The 18,312-nt window shown below is 46.0% G+C and overlaps 1 protein-coding gene across 2 annotated transcripts in view; it reads left to right on the top strand.

The window, feature by feature from the left end:
* The window catches only part of LOC140734581 (mitoferrin-2-like), a 47,709-nt gene extending 31,298 nt beyond the window's left edge, over nucleotides 1–16,411 (top strand). Inside the window, exons 2-4 of one of the 2 annotated variants that reach the window (XM_073058744.1) lie at nucleotides 2,356–2,584; nucleotides 12,271–12,327; nucleotides 13,653–16,411. In XM_073058744.1, coding sequence (XP_072914845.1) covers nucleotides 2,356–2,584; nucleotides 12,271–12,327; nucleotides 13,653–14,179 — 813 coding nt within the window. In that variant the 3' untranslated portion in view covers nucleotides 14,180–16,411. Of the gene's footprint in view, nucleotides 1–2,355; nucleotides 2,674–12,270; nucleotides 12,328–13,652 lie in introns of those variants that run through there. The other variant, XM_073058754.1, reaches the window with a different exon arrangement.
* Nucleotides 16,412–18,312: the final 1,901 nt, after the last annotated feature.

The raw sequence follows: 18,312 nt of genomic DNA, 5'->3' as shown, positions 1-18,312 counted from the left end.
ATTTATGATCAGTCCATTGCGTTGCTTTTTCTGAGTTCTGTGCCCAGAGAGTCAGCTCTGGACACACAGCTCCCAATGTTCCGTGTTCTCCCACAACACCCCAGTTGGGGGCATTGACCTTGAATCAGCCCATCTCCAGAGCCACGAAGCCCAGCACCCTGAAGACGTGCTAGTCTTCTTGGCCGCATCCTTGGCATATCAAAAAGCGGCTGGTCGTGAGGTCCTGAGAACAGGGTCCCATTCCCGCAAAGAACCAAAGTCGGTGCAACTCCAGGTCAGTCTTCAAAAGAATCTTGAAAAGGAAAAAAAAGACATCAAAGGTAGAAATAGAGCTGGTTCCAAAGTTGCAAGCAAAGGAGTCGGTGTTTAGGGCCATCTTAACTTAGCTCCGCCATTCGATTCTCCTTCAAGTTACGAATATGAAGAGTTTGAAGTGTCAATTATCTTGAATATTACCTTTGGTCTCCACTTGACACTCAGTTCTCATCTGTGGCTCCAAATAGGTATTTGCTTGTGACGATGACTGATGAAGTATCTCGGCCCCAAATGTCGACTGTTTATTAATTTCCATAGATGCTGCCTGACCTGAGTTTCTCCAGCATTTTGTCTGTTGCTACACCCAGTTCACTGCTTTGACAGACAGGTTAAACCAGGCGAGTGTAGCCAATGAGTTTCATACGCTGATGAGATAGGGACATCCCTGTCTTAGCATGTGAAATCAGCTCTAGGTGACTGAGATCTACAGTGAGATCCAACAGCCAGGAAGGCGGTTCTGCAACACTATGAAGAGCAAAGGGCAATGTCTAGGAACATGGTCATCCTCTGCAACCAGGGAGGACCCCAGCTGTGAAGTTTACTCCTACCACTGGACTAGGACTTCTGAGTTGGGACAGTGAACTACCTCAATATATGGCTTTTTGACTTTAAAACCTCTCCCGCACTGGTTTCCTGTGATTGTCAGATATGACAGACAGCTGCCAGTACTATTGGTAGTGTTCTAGTTTGTTCTGTATTTCATTTAAACGTGTAATTTATTTCCCAGTTAAATAGTAGTTTTCCCTTTTTATATACCTTGACAATTTCCATGTTTGGGGCAGCAGTTTAATTGGGTGTAAATGTACTGGCTCAGATGTGCCCCAGTTAACTGGATTCCATTGTATAAAAAATAAACCTGAGTGAATTGCTACATTCAGCATAGCAAATCGGCTGCTGTGGATGAGAGCATCATTATACCAGTTGAGCATGTTTCACAGATGGGTATAACTGAAGGATTTATAGAAGCACCTTGTGTGGCATGTTTTGGAGCTTGCATGTTGTCACTTAGTGCCTTGCAACCAAATTGGTTTGTACTCAGGGCATATTCAGAGGTAATGGTCAATCTGACTGCAACAAACAGCAACGTGATGATGGAGCTCAGCAGGTATGGGGAAAAAACTACAGTCGATGTTTCGGGCTAAAACCCTTTGGCAGGACTGGTGGGGGAGAAAAAGCTGAGCTGATTTAAAAGTTGGGGAGGAGGGGAGAGAGAACCGCCAGTTAATAGCTGAAACCTGGAGGTGGAGGGATGAAGTAAAGAGCTGGAAAGTTGATTTGTGAGATCAGGTGAGAGGGGTAAAAGGGGATGGGGGAGGGAGTTGGGGGGAGTTACTCTAAGTCTGAGAATGCCATCAGGTTGGAGGCTACCCAAACAGAATAAAAGGTGTTGTTCCTCCAACCTAGTGTGGCCTCATCACAACAGTGGAGGAGGCAATGGATGGACATATGGGAATGAGAAGTGGAATTAAACTGGGTGACCACTGGGAGATCCCATTTGTTCTGGCTGACGGAGCATAGATGCTTGGTGAAATGGTTTCCCAATCTATGTCAGGTCTCACCGATGTGCAGGAGGCCACACCGGGAGCACCGAAAACAGTAAATGACCCCAACAGACTCACAGGTGAAGTGTTGCCTTACCCGGAAGGACTGTTTAGGGCTCTGAATGGTAGTGAGGGAGGAGGTGTAGGCATAGGTGTAGCACTTGTGCTGCTTGCAAAGGTAAGTGCCAGGAGGGAGATCAGTGGGGAGGGACGAATGGACAAGTGAGTTACGTCTGGAGTGATCCCTAGTGTTTTACCATCTGCAACGGGATCCCACCACCAAGCACATCTTTCCCTCTGCCCCCCACTTTCTGCTTTCCACAGGGGTCGCTCCCTACATGACCCCCTTGTCCATTCGTCACTCCCCCACTGATCTCCCTCCTGGCACTTGTTATTCTGCCCCCTTGACCTGCTACAGTTCACAGGTTGGTGGGTGGGGATTCAGCAGCCCCAAGACCCCCTCTCATCTCACCTTTTTGTGTTTTCTCCCCCTACACAGACACGCATGCAGAGTTTGCAGCCTGATCCCAAGGCACAATACAGGAACGTATTTGATGGTCTTCTGAGGATAATCCACACGGAAGGCGCCTGGAGACCTCTGCGAGGACTGAATGCGATGGTGGTCGGTGCGGGCCCTGCCCACGCTTTGTACTTTGCCTGCTATGAGAAAATGAAAAGGACTTTAAGTGACGCCATCAGTCACGGTGGCAATAGTCACTTGGCAAACGGTATTTGACAATTAAGTCCGATGAATTCTGTTCTCTAACAATCTGCTGCAATCCTGGCTCAGCTCTTGTACTTAAATCAGCCGGCGACTGTAAGCTTCTCTAAAATAGTTGTCTGTTGCATGCTTGTCTGTTGGGTAGCGATGTCTGCTTTATTTAACATAATTGTTTCTTTGAGTGGGACAAACAACTTGTCCCTTGTCTCCCTGTTAAAAGCACTGTGTTCCTGTTTGAGCTTCTGGCCATTAAGTGCTGCCTAGGTTTCTTGAATTTGCCACTTTATTCAAAGGGCTCTGAGCTCTCTTCTCCAGAGCCATCGTATGTGACCACTAGGTGGTAGTATCTAATCAGCTTGATCATTCCGACTTAGTTCGAAGTGAATGGGGTGAGATTCATAACACTACATTATTACTAGAGCAGATGATACTACAGATTAATTGGTCTAACCATTAAAACTTTCCCATTAAATTTCATTTAGAGGGTAGCTTATCAGTCAAGGTGGCTTGTAAGTAACTGAGACAACCACCTTTTAAATTGGGTCTGAAAGAACAGTGAAGCAATATTTATGACTCCAACTAAGAGCTAATTCAGTACTGAAGTAGGTGCAGGCTGTATGTTACCATGAGCCATCTCTTACAGTCAATAAGGTAGGGACTTGTCTTTTAACACAGTAAAGCTCTCCTGCCATATCCTGGCTTCCCTCATAGAGTTTACACCTGGTTGTGCCCCCCCCCCCCCCGTTGCATCTTCATTCCAGACGTGGGTAGCTGTCTCCTTTTGAGATGTGACTAGGAATTGGATCCCACACCTCTGTGGTGCTGTCTCAGAGGGCAATAAGGAGACACTGCCAAGTCCAAGTCCAAGTGGGTCATGAGCTTCCAGCCGAGCAAAGATTAATGTATAACTAGAAATTCACAGAAGGAAGTTAAGTGCTTGAAGCTGCCATAAAGTCTGTGATTGCTGCCAGTAGCCTTGAGTTCAGTCACAGCTAAATAACTCAGCGAAGACTACCGTGGCTTTCCACCTATTTTCCCTCCTGATTTATTTTCCCATTTCCTGCAGCACTTCAGGGCAGTTGAATGGTGTAATGGTGCACCAAAGCCAAGGCTGTACTGGGATATTATTAGGGTCAAAATATTGATTGAGCGTTTGGTTTTTCGTAAACCTTGTTGCTCCTGGCAGCAGCTCATTATTTGGATCTTTGCATTATAATTGTTACACACGGGTGTAAGAAAATGGAGCAAAATGTTTTACGGAGTCTCAATATCCCAAGATCGCCTGCCATCATTGAGGTACAGCAACAGTGTAGACATCTATTTGCACAATGGAAAGGTCCTACACATCACGATGGGAGGTATACTGGATATCCTACTGAACAAATCATCTGGCAGGCCTGCAGGTTCAGATAACACCCTGGTAGTTTGGGAATGTGACTTCTACCTTTTCTCTCCATGTAATTGATTTGGCTTATTTATTTTTTAAAAAATGCCCTTCATAAATGTCTTTAAGGGTAAGAGACCTGCCTTTGTGTGCTCTCCGTAGACTAACTGTGATTTTATTCTCAACTGCTGCAAATCCAAATTTCACTCATGACCTGAAGAGTCAAAGAAGGTTAGTGTGAAAGGCCATTCAGTACACCAGACCATGGTGGCTTCGAGAGCAGCATCGCCTAACCCACTGCTCACTTCCTTTCAAATTCTCATCCAGCTCAATTTTACACTTGCACTTTAATCAGCTGAATTTATTACCCTGGGTGCAGGTTCCAGACCTTAATGACTTGTTAAATAAACTTTGATATTTTTGAATATGTATTTTAATAATTTACGCTACACTTTGAAATTGAGCTAACGTGCTGTTTGTCCTCACAGCAGATGGAGTCTTGGTTTAACACGTTAACCAAAATGTGGCATCCCCAACAATTGTCAGATCATTCAAGAGTCCTGAGAATAAGTTTTGAAGCTGTGACCTTGTTTGTTGCAAACAGAAGGTTCCAGCTCTGAGCTTGGCTGCGTGGCAGCTGAGAGCTACGAAGCTCTATCGTTATTTGGTCTTTCAGTCATATCGGTGAACGCTTGACTTATGATGGACAATTACAAAATGCTGGAGGAAGTCAGCAGATCAGGCAGCTTTTATGGAGGGAAATGAAAAGTTGACATTTCAGTCTGAGACCCTTCATCAGGGCTGGGAAAAGAGGGCAAAAAAACAGAATAAAGAGGTAGGATGGGAAGAGTGCAAGCTAATGGGTAATGGGCGAGTTCAGAAGAGAGGGGGCAAGGTAGGTGGGTGAAGGGGATGGAAGAGAATAATGTGAAAAGCTGGGAGTTGATAGTTGGAGAATGCTCAATATTGAGCATAAGGAATAAGGATAGGAGTGGACAGTGGACTATGGAATTAAAGGAAGAGGTTGGGAAACCAGAGGGAGGTGATGGAAAGATAGTGAAGGTGGAAGAGGGGAAGAGAATGGGTGAGGGGACCATGGGAATGAGGGAAAACAAAGGGGGGAGGGAAGAGAAATGACAGGTTATGGTGAAGAGGGGATGAAGAAGATGGGAGGGGATAGGTAATGAGGTAAAGGGCTAAAGGGAGGAGTCTAATAGGAGAGGACAGTGGACCATAGAAGAAAGGGAAACCGGAAGGGAACAGAGTGTGGTGAAGAGAAGGGGAAGGGGTAAGAGAGTAACCAGAATGGAAAATGGAATGGGTGGCCACCAGATATCCTCCCTTTTGGATGACAGAATGAAAGTGCTTGACAAAGCAGCTCTGTCACTGGTGTAGACTTGTAGGTGAAATGTCACCTCAGCTGGAAGGATTGTTGGAGGCCCTGAATGGTGGTTGGGGGGGGGGGGGGGGGGGTCTAGTGGCATGTACAGCTCTTGTCCCAATTGCTAGGGAGGTGCCAGGAAAGAGTTCATAAGGAGGGACAAGTGAACAAGGGAATCACAAAGTCTTTCCTACTGAAACCCTGTGGGGGGGGGGGGGTGCAGGGACAGTTCGTACTGGTGGATGATGGAGACTACAGCGAATCGTATGTTGAATATGGCGACTCTTGGGGTGTTGGGTAAGGGCATCCCTATCCTGTTGTGTAGAGGAATAGGTGAGGATAGACGGGGAGGAGGTGTGGATGAGGACAGCATTGATGGCGGTAGAAAGAAAACTGCATTCTTTGGGGGTGGAGGGAGAAGGACATCTCACTCAGATGTTGCAGAATGGAAAGAGTCATCCTGGGAATAAGGCGGCATGCAAACGTTTGGGCACCCATAGAACATTACAGCGCAGAAACAGGCCTTTTGGCCCTTCTTGGCTGTGCCGAACCATTTTTCTGCCTAGTCCCACTGACCTGCACCTGGACCATATCCCTCCATACACCTTTCATCCATGTACCTGTCCTAGTTTTTCTTAACTGTTAAAAGTGAGCCTGCATTTACCACTTCATCTGGCAGCTCATTTCACACTCCCACCACTCTCTGTGTGAAGAAGCCCCCCCCCCCATGTTCCCTTTAAACTTTTCCCCCTTCACCCTTGCGTGAATAGTTAAGTAGAAGATGAACTGATCTCCAAAAGTTATAAAGTTAAAGATGAAACGTTCTTTTCAACATGTTAAGCAAGATGAGTGTATTATTTTCATTTGGTACAATTTTAGAGTTGGGGGGGGGGGGGAAAGGAAAGGAGCACCATGCAGAAGTTTGGGCACCCCAGGAGATTTGAGCTCTCAGATAACTTTTACCAAGGTCTCAGACCTTAATTAGCTTGTTAGGGCTATGGCTTGTTCACAGTCATTGTTGGGAAAGGCCAGCTGATGCAAATTTTAAAGCTTTATGAATACCCTGACTCCTCAAACCTCCAGGAATCAGCAGCTATGGGCTCCTCTAAGCAGCTGCCTAGCACTCTGAAAATTAAAATAAATGATGCCCACAAAGCAGGAGAAGGCTATAAGAAGATAGCAACAACACACACAAAATGCTGGTAGAACACAGCAGGCTAGGCAGCATCTACAGGGAGAAGCGATGTCGATGTTTCGGGCCGAGACCCTTCGTCAGGACTAACCGAAAGGAAAGATAGCAAGAGACTTGCTTGAAAGTAGAGGGGGGAGGGGGGAAATGCGAAATGATAGGAGTAGACCGGAGGGGGTGGGATGAAGCCAAGAGCTGGAAAGGTGATTGGCGAAAGTGATACAGACCTGGAGAAGGGAAAGGATCATGGGACAGGAGGCCTCGGGAGAAAGAAAGGGGGGGAGCACCAGAGGGAGATGGAGAACAGACAAACAAACTAAATATGTCAGGGATGGGATAAGAAGGGGAGGAGGGGCACCAACAGACGTTAGAGAAGTCAATGTTCATGCCATCAGGTTGGAGGCTACCCAGCCGGTATATAAGGTATTGTTCCTCCAACCTGAGTTTGGATTCATTTTGACAATAGAGGAGGCCATGGATAGACATATCAGAATGGGAATGGGACGTGGAATTAAAATGTGTGGCCACTGGGAGATCCTGCTTTTTCTGGCAGATAGAGCGTAGGTGTTCAGCGAAACGGTCTCCCAGTCTGCGTCGGGTCTCACCAATATATAAAAGGCCACACCGGGAGCACCGGACGCAGTATACCACACCAGCCGACTCACAGGTGAAGTGTCGCCTCACCTGGAAGGACTGTCTGGGGCCCTGAATGGTGGAGAGAGAGGAAGTGTAAGAGCAGGTGTAGCACTTGTTCCGTTTACAAGGATAAGTGCCAGGAGTGAGATCGGTGGGAAGGGATGGGGGGGACGAGTGGACAAGGGCGTCGCGTAGGGAGCGATCCCTGCGAAAAGCAGAAGGGGGGGGGAGGGAAAAATGTGTTTGGTAGTGGGATCCCGTTGGAGGTGGCTGAAGTTACGGAGAATTATATGTTGGACCTGGAGGCTGGTGGGGTGATAGGTAAGGACAAGGAGAACCCTATCCCGAGTGGGGTGGCGGGTGGATGGGGTGAGGGCAGATGTGCGGGAAATGGGAGAGATGCGTTTGAGAGCAGAGTTGATGGTGGACGAAGGGAAGCCCCTTTGCTTAAAAAAGGAAGACATCTCGTTCGTCCTGGAAAGAAAAGCCTCATCCTGAGAGCAGATGCAGCGGAGACGGAGGAATTGTGAGAAGGGGATAGCCTTTTTGCAAGAGACAGGATGGGAAGAGGAATAGTCCAGGTAGCTGTGAGAGTCTAGGTTTATAGTAGATATCGGTAGATAGCCCGTCTCCAGAGATGGAGACAGAAAGATCAAGAAAGGGGAGGGAGGTGTCGGAAATGGACCAGGTAAATTTGAGGGCAGGGTGAAAGTTGGAGGCAAAGTTAATGAAGTCGACAAGCTCAGCACGTGTGCAGGAGGTAACGCCAATGCAGTCGTCGATGTAGCGAAGGAAAAGAGGGGGATGGATACCGGAATAGCCTTGGAACATGGACTGTTCCACAAAGCCAACAAAAAGGCAGGCATAACTGGGACCCATACGGGTGCCCATGGCTACACCCTTGGTTTGGAGGAAGTGGGAGGAGCCAAAGGAGAAATAATTGAGAGTAAGAACTAATTCCGCTAGACAGAGGAGAGTGGTGGTAGAGGGGATTTGGTTAGGTCTGGAATCCAAAAAAAACCGAAGAGCTTCGAGACCATCTTGGTGGGGGATGGAGGTATATAGGGACTGGACGTCCATGGTGAAAATAAGACGGAGGGGGCCAGGAAACTTAAAATCATTGAAAAAATTCAAAGCATGAGAAGTGTCACGAACATAGGTGGGAAGAGATTGAACAAGGGGGGATAAGACAGTGTCAAGGTATGCAGAAATGAGTTCAGTGGGGCAGGAGCAAGCTGAGACAATAGGTCTACCTGGATAGGCAGGTTTGTGGATCTTGGGTAGGAGGTAGAAACGGGAAGTGCGGGATGTGGGAACTATGAGGTTTGTGGCAGTGGATGGGAGATCCCCAGAGCTAATAAGGTTGGTGATGGTATTGGAGACAATGGCCTGGTGCTCCTTAGTGGGATCATGATCAAGGGGTAAATAAGAGGAGGTATCAGAGTTGACGCTGTGCCTCGGCCAGGTAGAGGTCAGTACGCCAGACAACAACAGCTCCCCCCTTATCAGCAGGTTTTATAGTGAAGTTGGGATTGGTGCTGAGGGAGCGAAGAGCAGAGTGTTGGGAAGGAGTGAGGTTGGAATTGGAACAGGGTGTGGTGAAGTCAAGACGGTTGATGTCCTGTCGGCAATTAGCAATAAAGAGATCCAGAGCAGGTAGAAGACCAGAGCGGGGTGTCCATGAAGAGGAGGAGGGTTGAAGACAGGAAGAAGGGGTCATCGGTGGGTGATAGCAAAGTGTTTTCAGGTAGCCGTTTCCTCAGTTTGTAATGTAAATAAGAAATGGCAGTTAACAGGAACAGTGGAGGTCAAGTTGAGCTCTGGAAGACCAAAAAAACTTTCTGAGAGAACTGCTCGTAGGATTGCTAGAAAGGCAAATCAAAACCCCTGTTTGACTGCAGAAGACCTTCAGGAAGATTTAGTAGTCTCTGGAGTGGTGGTGCACTGTTCTACTGTGCAGCGACACCTGCACAAGTATGACCTTCATGGAAGAGTCATCAGAAGAAAACCTTTCCTCGTCCTCACCACAAAGTTCAACGTCAGAAGTTTGCAAAGGAACATTTTCCTGATGCATGCCTGATGCATTTTGGAAACAAGTCCTGTGGACTGATGAAGTTAAAATAGAATTTTTTGGCAGCAATGAACAAAGGTATGTTTGGAGAAAAAATGGTGCAGAATTTCATGAAAAGAACACCTCTCCAACTGTTAAGCATGGGGGCGGATCGATCATACTTTGGGCCTGTGTTGCAGCCAGTGACACAAGGAACATTTCACTGGTAGAGGGAAGAATGAATTCAATTATACCAGCAAATTCTGGAAGCAAACATCACATCGTCTGTTTAAAAAAAAAAGAGCTGAAGATGAAAAGAGGGTGGCTTCTACAACAGAATAATGATCCTAAACACACCTCAAAATCCACAATGGACTACCTCGAAGTGCAAGCTGAAGGTTTTGCCGTGGCCCTCACAGTTCCCCGACCTAAACATAATTGGAAATCTGTGGATAGACCCCAAAAGAGCAGTGCATGCAAGATGGCCCAAGAATCTCACAGAACTAGAAGCTTTTTGCAAGGAAGAATGGGCAAAAATTCCCCAAACAAGAATTGGCTACAGAAAGCGTTTACAAGCTGTGATACTTGCCAAAGGGGGTGTTACTAAGTACTGACCATGCAGGGTGTCCAAATTTTTGCTTCGGCCCTTTTCCTTTTTTGTTAATTTTGAAACTGTAAAAGATGGAAATAAAGTAATCATGCTTAAAATATGTCATCTTTAACTTTGCCTTTTGGAAATCAGGTGAATCGCTTAGCTATTCACAGTAACAGAAATTTTGACCAGGGTGCCCAAACTTCTGCACACCACTGTAGATGTGGCAGTCAGAGGAACTCAGAAGGAAATAGCATTTTTACAACTGACATGGTGGCAAGAGGAAGAGGTGCAGTCAAGAAAACTGAGATTCAGTAGGCTTGTGAAATACGTCAGTGGATAGTCTGTCTCCTGAGATTACGAAAGGGGAGAAGTTGTCAGAGATGGAACGAGTACATTTTGAGTAAGCTTGATGAAATTGAGTTCTGCGTGGGTGCAGGAAGCAGCACCAGTGTAGTCGTCGACGTAGTGGAGGAAAAGTTGGGGGAGAGCATTACCAGTGTAGTCTTGGAACATGGACTGCTCCACGTAGCCTTCAAAAAGTCAAGCATAGCTGGGGCCCGTGCGAGTGCCTGTCGCTACACCATTTTTTTGAAAAAGTGGGAGGAGCCAAAAGAAAAGTTGAGGACCAGTTCTGCCAGACAGGAGGGTGGTAGTGGAGGAGGAACTGGTTAGGTCTGTTGTCAAAAGCAGAGGGCTTCAAGGCCTTGATGGGGGTGGAAGTGTATGGGACTGGTTTATCCTGACTGCCTCATTTTCATAATGGGCCAGGGAGCTGAAAAGTTATGAAAGTATTGGAGAGCTTGTGAAGTTCATGGATATAGGTAGGAAGGGAATAAACCTGAAATTAAAACATTGCATTGTAATGCAGGAAATGCCACAAGCAGTTTGGATAGAAAAGTCTCTAAAAATGAGCAAAACATTATGACTGGATCATATCTAGAGCAAAAGTACATATGAAACCAGGTATAAATATCTTAACCCAGGTGTCTGCTCTTATTGTTCTTTAAGGTATGGGTGGATTGTTAACATTGCATTAATCATGGTATGCAAGAACAGGCATGAGAGGCCAATTGACCTATACCTATTTCTGTTCAGTTTGTTTGTTATAATAGGTATTATTAAGCCAATATTACTTTATGTCCCTAACTGCTTGTCCTAAATCCCTTGATTCCTTAAGTCCAAGCATATATCAGTATTGAACACAGCAACTAAGCCACTGTAGCCTCTGACTAATGTAACTTTTTCCTGGCTCAGGCCTGAATGGTTGCTTCATTATTTTGGGATTAACCCCTGATCCTAGTTACTCCAGAATCATCCCTACATCTTGCCTGTCAACTCCTACGAAAGAAATCCTTGGACGTTTCAATGAGGTTGTTTCATTTTTCTAAACTTCAAATATAGGCTTCATCTGCTTCAGCTATTCTCACTGGATGGTCTCTTATCCTTGGAATTAACTTGGTTAATCTTTGCATTCTCATCCACATTTGAAGCAGGGCTTCTAAGGAATTCTTTAAACTAAGTTCAAAGGGGAATTTATTAAAGTACTCATGTTACAATATACAACCCTGAGATTCATTTTAAGCACCCAGCCCTTGGTGTTAAATGCAGTGACTTTAATTGGTTAAGTTTTATTGAGAGCTGAGATGTATCTCTGATCGTTTGCACATGGTTAAAGTTTGGTTTCTGCAATGTCTTCTGTGTCCACACTTTCAATGTTGGGCAGTGATTTGCTGCCTAGGTTAAATGTCTTATGCAGTGAACTCTACTGACCAACTGTGCATAATCTAGCTAATATTACCAAAGTGTGTGTTGTATTGCAGTCAAGGAAATCCAGTATACACTGAGAACATTTCTGCAGGAGAACTGATGCTAAGAGATAAATCTGCATTGTGACACAGCCCGACTGACCTTTTCACTGGTTCCGCAGACTCGCCTGAGTCCAATCAGTTCCTTCCCCAGCACTGTACCTCAAAGCACATCATTAGATGTGAATTGCATACAACATCCCGTGATCATGAAATGCCCTGCGTCCCCATTGATCGTTTGTGTTGCTGTCTCTTCATTGATCCTGTCTCTAGCCCTCACCTTCACTGCATGCCTCCTCTCTCCTGAAACATCAGGTTGATAGCTAGTGAAGTCCCAGCTTAAGACTTTTGCTCTGTTATGTATTATTTCAAGGATCTTTCTTCTTCCTGCTTCTCGTGTCTCTCCTCGATGCCAGAGCTGGTGGCTGCTTAAGCTCTAAAACCTTGCCATGTGGCGTCATGCCATGCCTGTAGACATGTGCTGTCCAGAGTCTCCTGGTGCCTGGACTTTGCCTGTTTTCCGGTCGATGGGGGTGAGGTGTCTGTTCTTTAGTTGCTGTGTTACTTGTTGAAGGTGGTGATTGAGTTGAAATTCCAAGGGTCTTTGGCAGTGCCAAGAGCCAACCTGCTGATGTCTCCCATTCCTTCTGCAGGTATTGCCGGAGGCACAGCAACACTGCTGCATGACGCTGTAATGACGCCAGCTGAAGGTAAAGGCTCCTGAGAGAAGCTGCGGTTGGGGTCGCTTCACGTTCTGCTTCCCAGTGTGTTCCATGTTGGTATCAGCCCCTGAGGCCCTGTCATCTATAAATATATTTGTTCAGTGTGAGCGTAGTATCCTGTCTCCTACACCCAACCCACAAGTTGCCTGGTCCACTTGCTACCTTCAGTTAAAATTGTTACTCTGCTTCCCAGGAGCTTCGCTGTCTGGGTTCTGCAAGTTAACCTTGGCCCCGGAACTTCTGCTGACAAGTAATTTGCAAGGCCCCCTAACTGGTAACATCCTTCTCCTGCAATATGACTGCTCCTGAAGTGATTTGTTTATTTAGAGATACAGCTCTGTAATTGGCCCAACGAGCCTAATTACATCCTTGCTTGTCTCTTCTTCCCCATTGGCACGGGTTTCCTCTGGTGCTCCAGTTTCCCCTTTCAATCTAAAGAGATGCAGTTAAGTTAATTGCTGAAGTGTACAACCACTGTCTTTGAGGGCAACCATGTCCATCTGTGCAGTGCAGGAGTTAGTGTATTCACAACAGGAAGCAACCCTTTGGCAGGTCTCAGAACCTCATCAGTCACATCAAAGACAATGGAGGTTACTGCAGCTTCACTCAGAGCACCACTCGGGTGGGAGGAGGCAGCCTGCGCTTGGTTGGGCAAAGATGGGCATTAGAGAAAGCAAAACTGCAGATGATGGAATCTGTAAGAGTTCTCAACGAATCGTGCAACATCTGTGCAGGTGGAGGGGGAGACAAAGCACTTAAAAGTTTTGAATCTGGGGCCCTTCTGAGCTTGAAAGAGTAGAGGGGTTACAGTTTTCAAAGCAGCTGTGAGGGAGAACAAGGTCTGACACAAACCTCTCCGGGATGAGGAGGACTCCCAAGCAGTCTGCTGGAGGAGCTCGGCAGGATGGGCAGCATTTTTGCTGGTGGGAGCGGGAGAGGAATACTTTGAAGTTTTGGGTTGAAACCCTGCATCAGGATTCTGAAACATCAACTACACAGCCACAGGGACCCTGCTTAACCCAATGAGTTCCTTTGCTGCTCCAAATTCCAGAATCTGTGGATTTTTCAAAGAAGATTGATAGGAAATACCTGGAAGAGAAGTAGTAGAAGGCAAATAAAACTGCAGCTAGTGGAATCTGAAACAAAAGTCCCCTCTCCTTCTCCCACTACTGGTTTCTGAAGAAGGGTCATTGACCTTGAGCTTCAGTTTCTCTTCCCACAGATGCTGCCTGACTGGCTGAGTGTTTGTTCCTTTTTGGCTTTTGAATGGTCACTGCTAACCTTTTGTTCTTCCACTTTCCCCATCCCCACAGCTATCAAGCAGCGGATGCAGATGTTCCAGTCTCCCTACAAAGGCGTTTGGGATTGCATACGGATCATCCGGCAAGTTGAAGGGAGCCGTGCCTTTTATCGGAGCTACACCACACAGCTGACCATGAACGTGCCCTTCCAGGCCATCCACTTCATAACCTATGAGATCATGCAGGAGTGGTTGAACCCCATGAGGCAGTACAGCCCCTCGACGCATGTGTTGTCTGGGGCCATGGCGGGAGCGGTGGCCGCGGCTGCCACCACACCCCTAGACGTGTGCAAGACGCTGCTGAACACGCAGGAGAACCTGGCGGTGAGAACGCTGAAACCCAACAGTGGGCACCTCTCGGGCCTGGCCAATGCCTTCCGGACTGTCTACCAGATTGGTGGCCTCGCTGCCTACTTCAAAGGCGTGCATGCCCGTGTCATTTACCAGATGCCCTCCACTGCCATTTCCTGGTCGGTCTACGAGTTCTTCAAGAGCGTCATTTTGAAGAAGCAGCAACAGAGCTTGTCATCCTCTTTGTGAGGGCGCTCTTTGTAGCAGAAATGTGGTACAGCTTTGAATGAGTGGCTCCCATGGAACTGAAGGTTGAACGAGGATGCCGAAACACTCAGTGTGTTAGCCCACCAGCACTTTGGGTATCTCTCATTGACCTTTCCCCAACCGTCCTCAAAAACTTGAGAGGGCAATTTTAGAAAGCAAGCCAAGGTCTGAATGTTAGAGGCATGAAAGAGCTGATTTCATATCCCAATAGAGCTTTGAACCCAGCCAGTGATTGAATTCTGAAACACTGCAAACTGCCCTGCACCTTGGCTGTGTGTTGCAGGACTCAATGGATCAGGATATAACTCTTAATAAAACCTGCCTCCAACCAGGGAAATTAGCACTGGGGCTTCATTTGCAGCAGCCAAGAAGGTCAATTTTGATAGAAGGGTGGTTGCATGAGGATAGGCATGGGAGGGGTTTATATGCAGTGAGATTAGTGGACTGTTTTGTGCTTGACCTGGTATGCGTACACATGGAGATTGGCAGTGTGCTCTCGCACAGGGATTTTAAAACCCTTCAATCTATGCTGACATTCATTTAACACTTGACCTCTCATCCTTGTGGGTTTGGTTAGGAGAACTTGACTCCGCTTGGAAGGAAGAGAGTGAGGTTTAAGGACGAATTAGTGGAAGAGGAAGGTGAGAGAGTGACGGGAGAAGCTGGTGGGAGCATGAAAAGGGACGGATGAAGGAATGGGATTGAGGTTGGTGAAGGAGAGGAGTTGTACGGAAGGGAGAGGAAGGAGTGCTGGATGGGTACTGAAGTGAGAAGGTATTCTACGAAGATAATGAGGGGTGGACGAGGAAATTTTGGAGCAGTGAGATAAAAGCAGAAAATTGTGGTGGAGGCAAGTGAGGGGAGGACACAGTAGTGGGGCAACTAGGAATTTGGTTTAGTGCATGGTGTGCATGCAATTTGACCCATCTTCAGAGGGTGCAAATCTGCAATGGGAGTGCACTGTAGGTAAAAGGGAGGGATGCTGGGTCTAGACCTTTCCCACGCCACGGTGGGTAGTGAATGGGTGACTGTGTTGGTCTTGGCTGTCCCTGGGCTTGGTTTGGAGAGGTTCCCCTACACTATTTGTCCAGAGGGAGTATGGTAAATATGTTAAAATTGAATGTATCATATAGGTATTTTTGTCAGTCCAGGGTGAGGCATTTTAGTAGTTTGGATTTTTTCCTACCAGTTACTGAGGGAAGGTGAGTGAAAATCTTTGCCCGCTTCCCAAATTCCTGACACTGATTTTGAAGAAAGTTGTGGCATAGGAGGAGGGGTTGGTGGGAGCTTGAATGTTTCATAAGTTTTTATTGACTCCAGAATGAAGATTACCGGGTGGTGAAATGTGCACAATTTTAAGTTTGTCCCATTTGACAGACAAAGCAAGTGGAAGTTAAGGTATATGCCTGCTTTTCTGTATGGTGCTGAATGTCCATTGTGCCTGTGCAAGATGCTGCTCCTCACTTTCTTGCCCTCCTGTTGTCTCTTCCACAACCCTCTTCTTTGGCCACGGAGATCAAGACCCCCTCAAACCCAATCTGATCATACAACAAAAGCCACAAACACGTTTTTTTAAATTTTCAGATATAGAACAATTTTCTCTTTCCATTGAGTCTCTGTCACTTTTCTAAGCTTCCCCAGTATTTTCTGACAGTATATCTAACCCAACCAATCCTTGGGCTGAGGAGTTGGGACTGATGAGAAAATGAGTTTGGAGTCTTGCTAACAGGGGTTATCTCTTAGATTATTGACTCCCTCTGATGCTGTGTTTGTTGAGGGAGGCACCGTGTCCTGAAGTAGATGTTAGGGGTGGCCATGCTGGCCCCTGTTATGCCCAATATTCCTTGCAGTGCTGAGCAAATAATTCTGTACTGGGATGGTACATGTTGAACTTTGATGTTAAAAAAGCAAAGTTGGAATGAGGGGATAAAGACTGGATGCAAAAGCATTGACTACCTCAACACTTTGAGTACTGCTGTGCTTCTCCGGGTCTATGCATTGGGTAGTCAGACTCTAACCACTCACAGCTGCTGTAACTTTTGGTGTCTTTAAAATTGTCTCCCGGTATTTGTGAAAAGATAACTTATTGTCTCATTTTGAGAGGACTTTCTATAGAAGTGTGGACTAATGTTCATGTGAAATTTGCAAGATTCTTTGAAATGAAATGCCATGTATTTTTAAACTGTTAAATTAAAATATATATGTATATATAAACTGGGTGTGTTACAATATGTGGGTGAAAATTGACGTGTAACAGAATTGACATTAAGTAGGTGGGTTTCAAATCTGTTGGGTTGCACAAATTGACGACATTTAATTTATATCCCGAGAGCCCCAAAACAGTTGCTAACTTTGTATCAGAGTGTGTGTCTTGATGAATGAAAACACATCTAAAGAAAGTGCTGGAGGAACTCAGTCAGCCCGCGACATTGACTGCACTCTTTTCCTATAGATGCAAGCTGGCCTGCTGTGTTCCTCTAGCATTTTGTGTGATGCTTGGATTTCCAGCGTCTGCAGATTTTCTCTTGTGACAAGAACAACTCTGAGCGCTTGTTTCCGGTTAATCAGAAACTGGAGCTAGATAGTTTGTTGCAGCATTCAACAGTCCTGCAGACATGAGTGGCAGCGGTGGGGAAACCAGTGAACTGTTGCAGTTAAGCGCAATCTCCACTAGGTGGTGCTTCAGGATTTGTGATCAGAAGCGTTTACTGTTAGGGCAGCGGCAAACTTTTGATGTGGACCGATACTTAGACCTAGTTAAATGCTTCATTGGCTTCGTGCTTACTGAACGACTCTCAACCGAAGTGGTTGTTAAAAGGCCCCATGAAAAACGGCAGCCTTTGCCCATGCTTTTCCATACCCTCCACCAGAGCAAATTAAATGGCTCAACCACGTAACTGGTGTTGTGGCCGCTGTTATAATATAGAGATATGATGCATGCTAAAGCCCAGTGGGATTCCTGCTCTCCACTTTGCCCACTGCAAGAGTTGGCTGATATCTCACCCAACATCGATCCCTGTCATATCGCTGGAGTATCATCCGGTCATTGATGTTTTGGGGAGCCGACTTGGCACAAATTGCCTTTCAGCCTTGCCTCTGTTACAGCATTTTCTGTAAGTCCGTGACTAAAGCACGTTAAGACATCCTGCATTGGTGAAATAAAAGTTTTCTTGGGGGCGACGTAACTGAATGTATAACCTATGTCATTTCTGCTACAGGTGCCCCCCCCCCCCGCTTTACGAAAGCTTGCTTTACGCCACTTCGCTTTTGCGAAAGACCTACATTAGTACCTATTTTCGCTAACTGAAAGAAATCTGAGGAGGATTTTCACTTTTATGAAAAAAGATGCCCACATTAAACTTGTGTTTACCCTGAGAAAGACTACCGTGACTGAAGCCTTGCGCGTGCATGTACGTGCCGATTTTTTTTTTCTCTCTACAAATGGGTTTTGGCTAAATCTTCCCGATTTTGATAAGTGAAACTACACTGTACATACACTATTTCTGCTTTATGTAGGCCGTGTATTTATCATATCATTCCTGCTTTTACTATATGTTAGTGTTTTAGGTTTTATGTGTTATTTGGTATGATTTGGTAGGTTATTTTGAGTCTGGGAATGCTCATATAAATTACTGGTAATTACTTCTTCGCTTTGCACCATTTTAGCTTTCGAAAGGTTTCATAGGAACGCTGTACTTTCGGATAGCGGGTGGAAACCTGTATTGCCCAGTCAGACTTTGCCACATGTCTGATTTAGATTAGTGTGTGAGATACTTGTGGAAAAGGTAAAACTTGCTCAGTGTGGTGGTGTAACATAGTTAAGAAGGGTACAGTTCAGTGGTCATTACTTGTTGATAAGTCTGCTCCTGTGATTACTTCAAAAACTTCAATGTGTGTCAACGTGATAAGTTGTTGTATCAATTCATGTTTTAGTACCTGCACAGAAGCTGGTGTCTCAGGTGATAGATACCATCTGCTGATAGGATCTTTCTGTTAATTTTGCTGAGGGAAACGGTCAGCCTTGCCTTGAGCTCTGTGTGAGGTAGCTTGACAGGAACCCCACACACTGCCTCAGCTGGTGTATTCAGTAATCTTGTGCTGTGGCCATCATGTTT

The sequence above is a fragment of the Hemitrygon akajei genome, chromosome 1 (genome assembly GCF_048418815.1).
Source record: "Hemitrygon akajei chromosome 1, sHemAka1.3, whole genome shotgun sequence".
In the NCBI taxonomy this organism is placed as follows: Eukaryota; Metazoa; Chordata; class Chondrichthyes; order Myliobatiformes; family Dasyatidae; genus Hemitrygon; species Hemitrygon akajei.
Note: the sequence above shows the minus strand (reverse complement) of the source record. Positions and strands in the feature narration are given on the sequence as shown.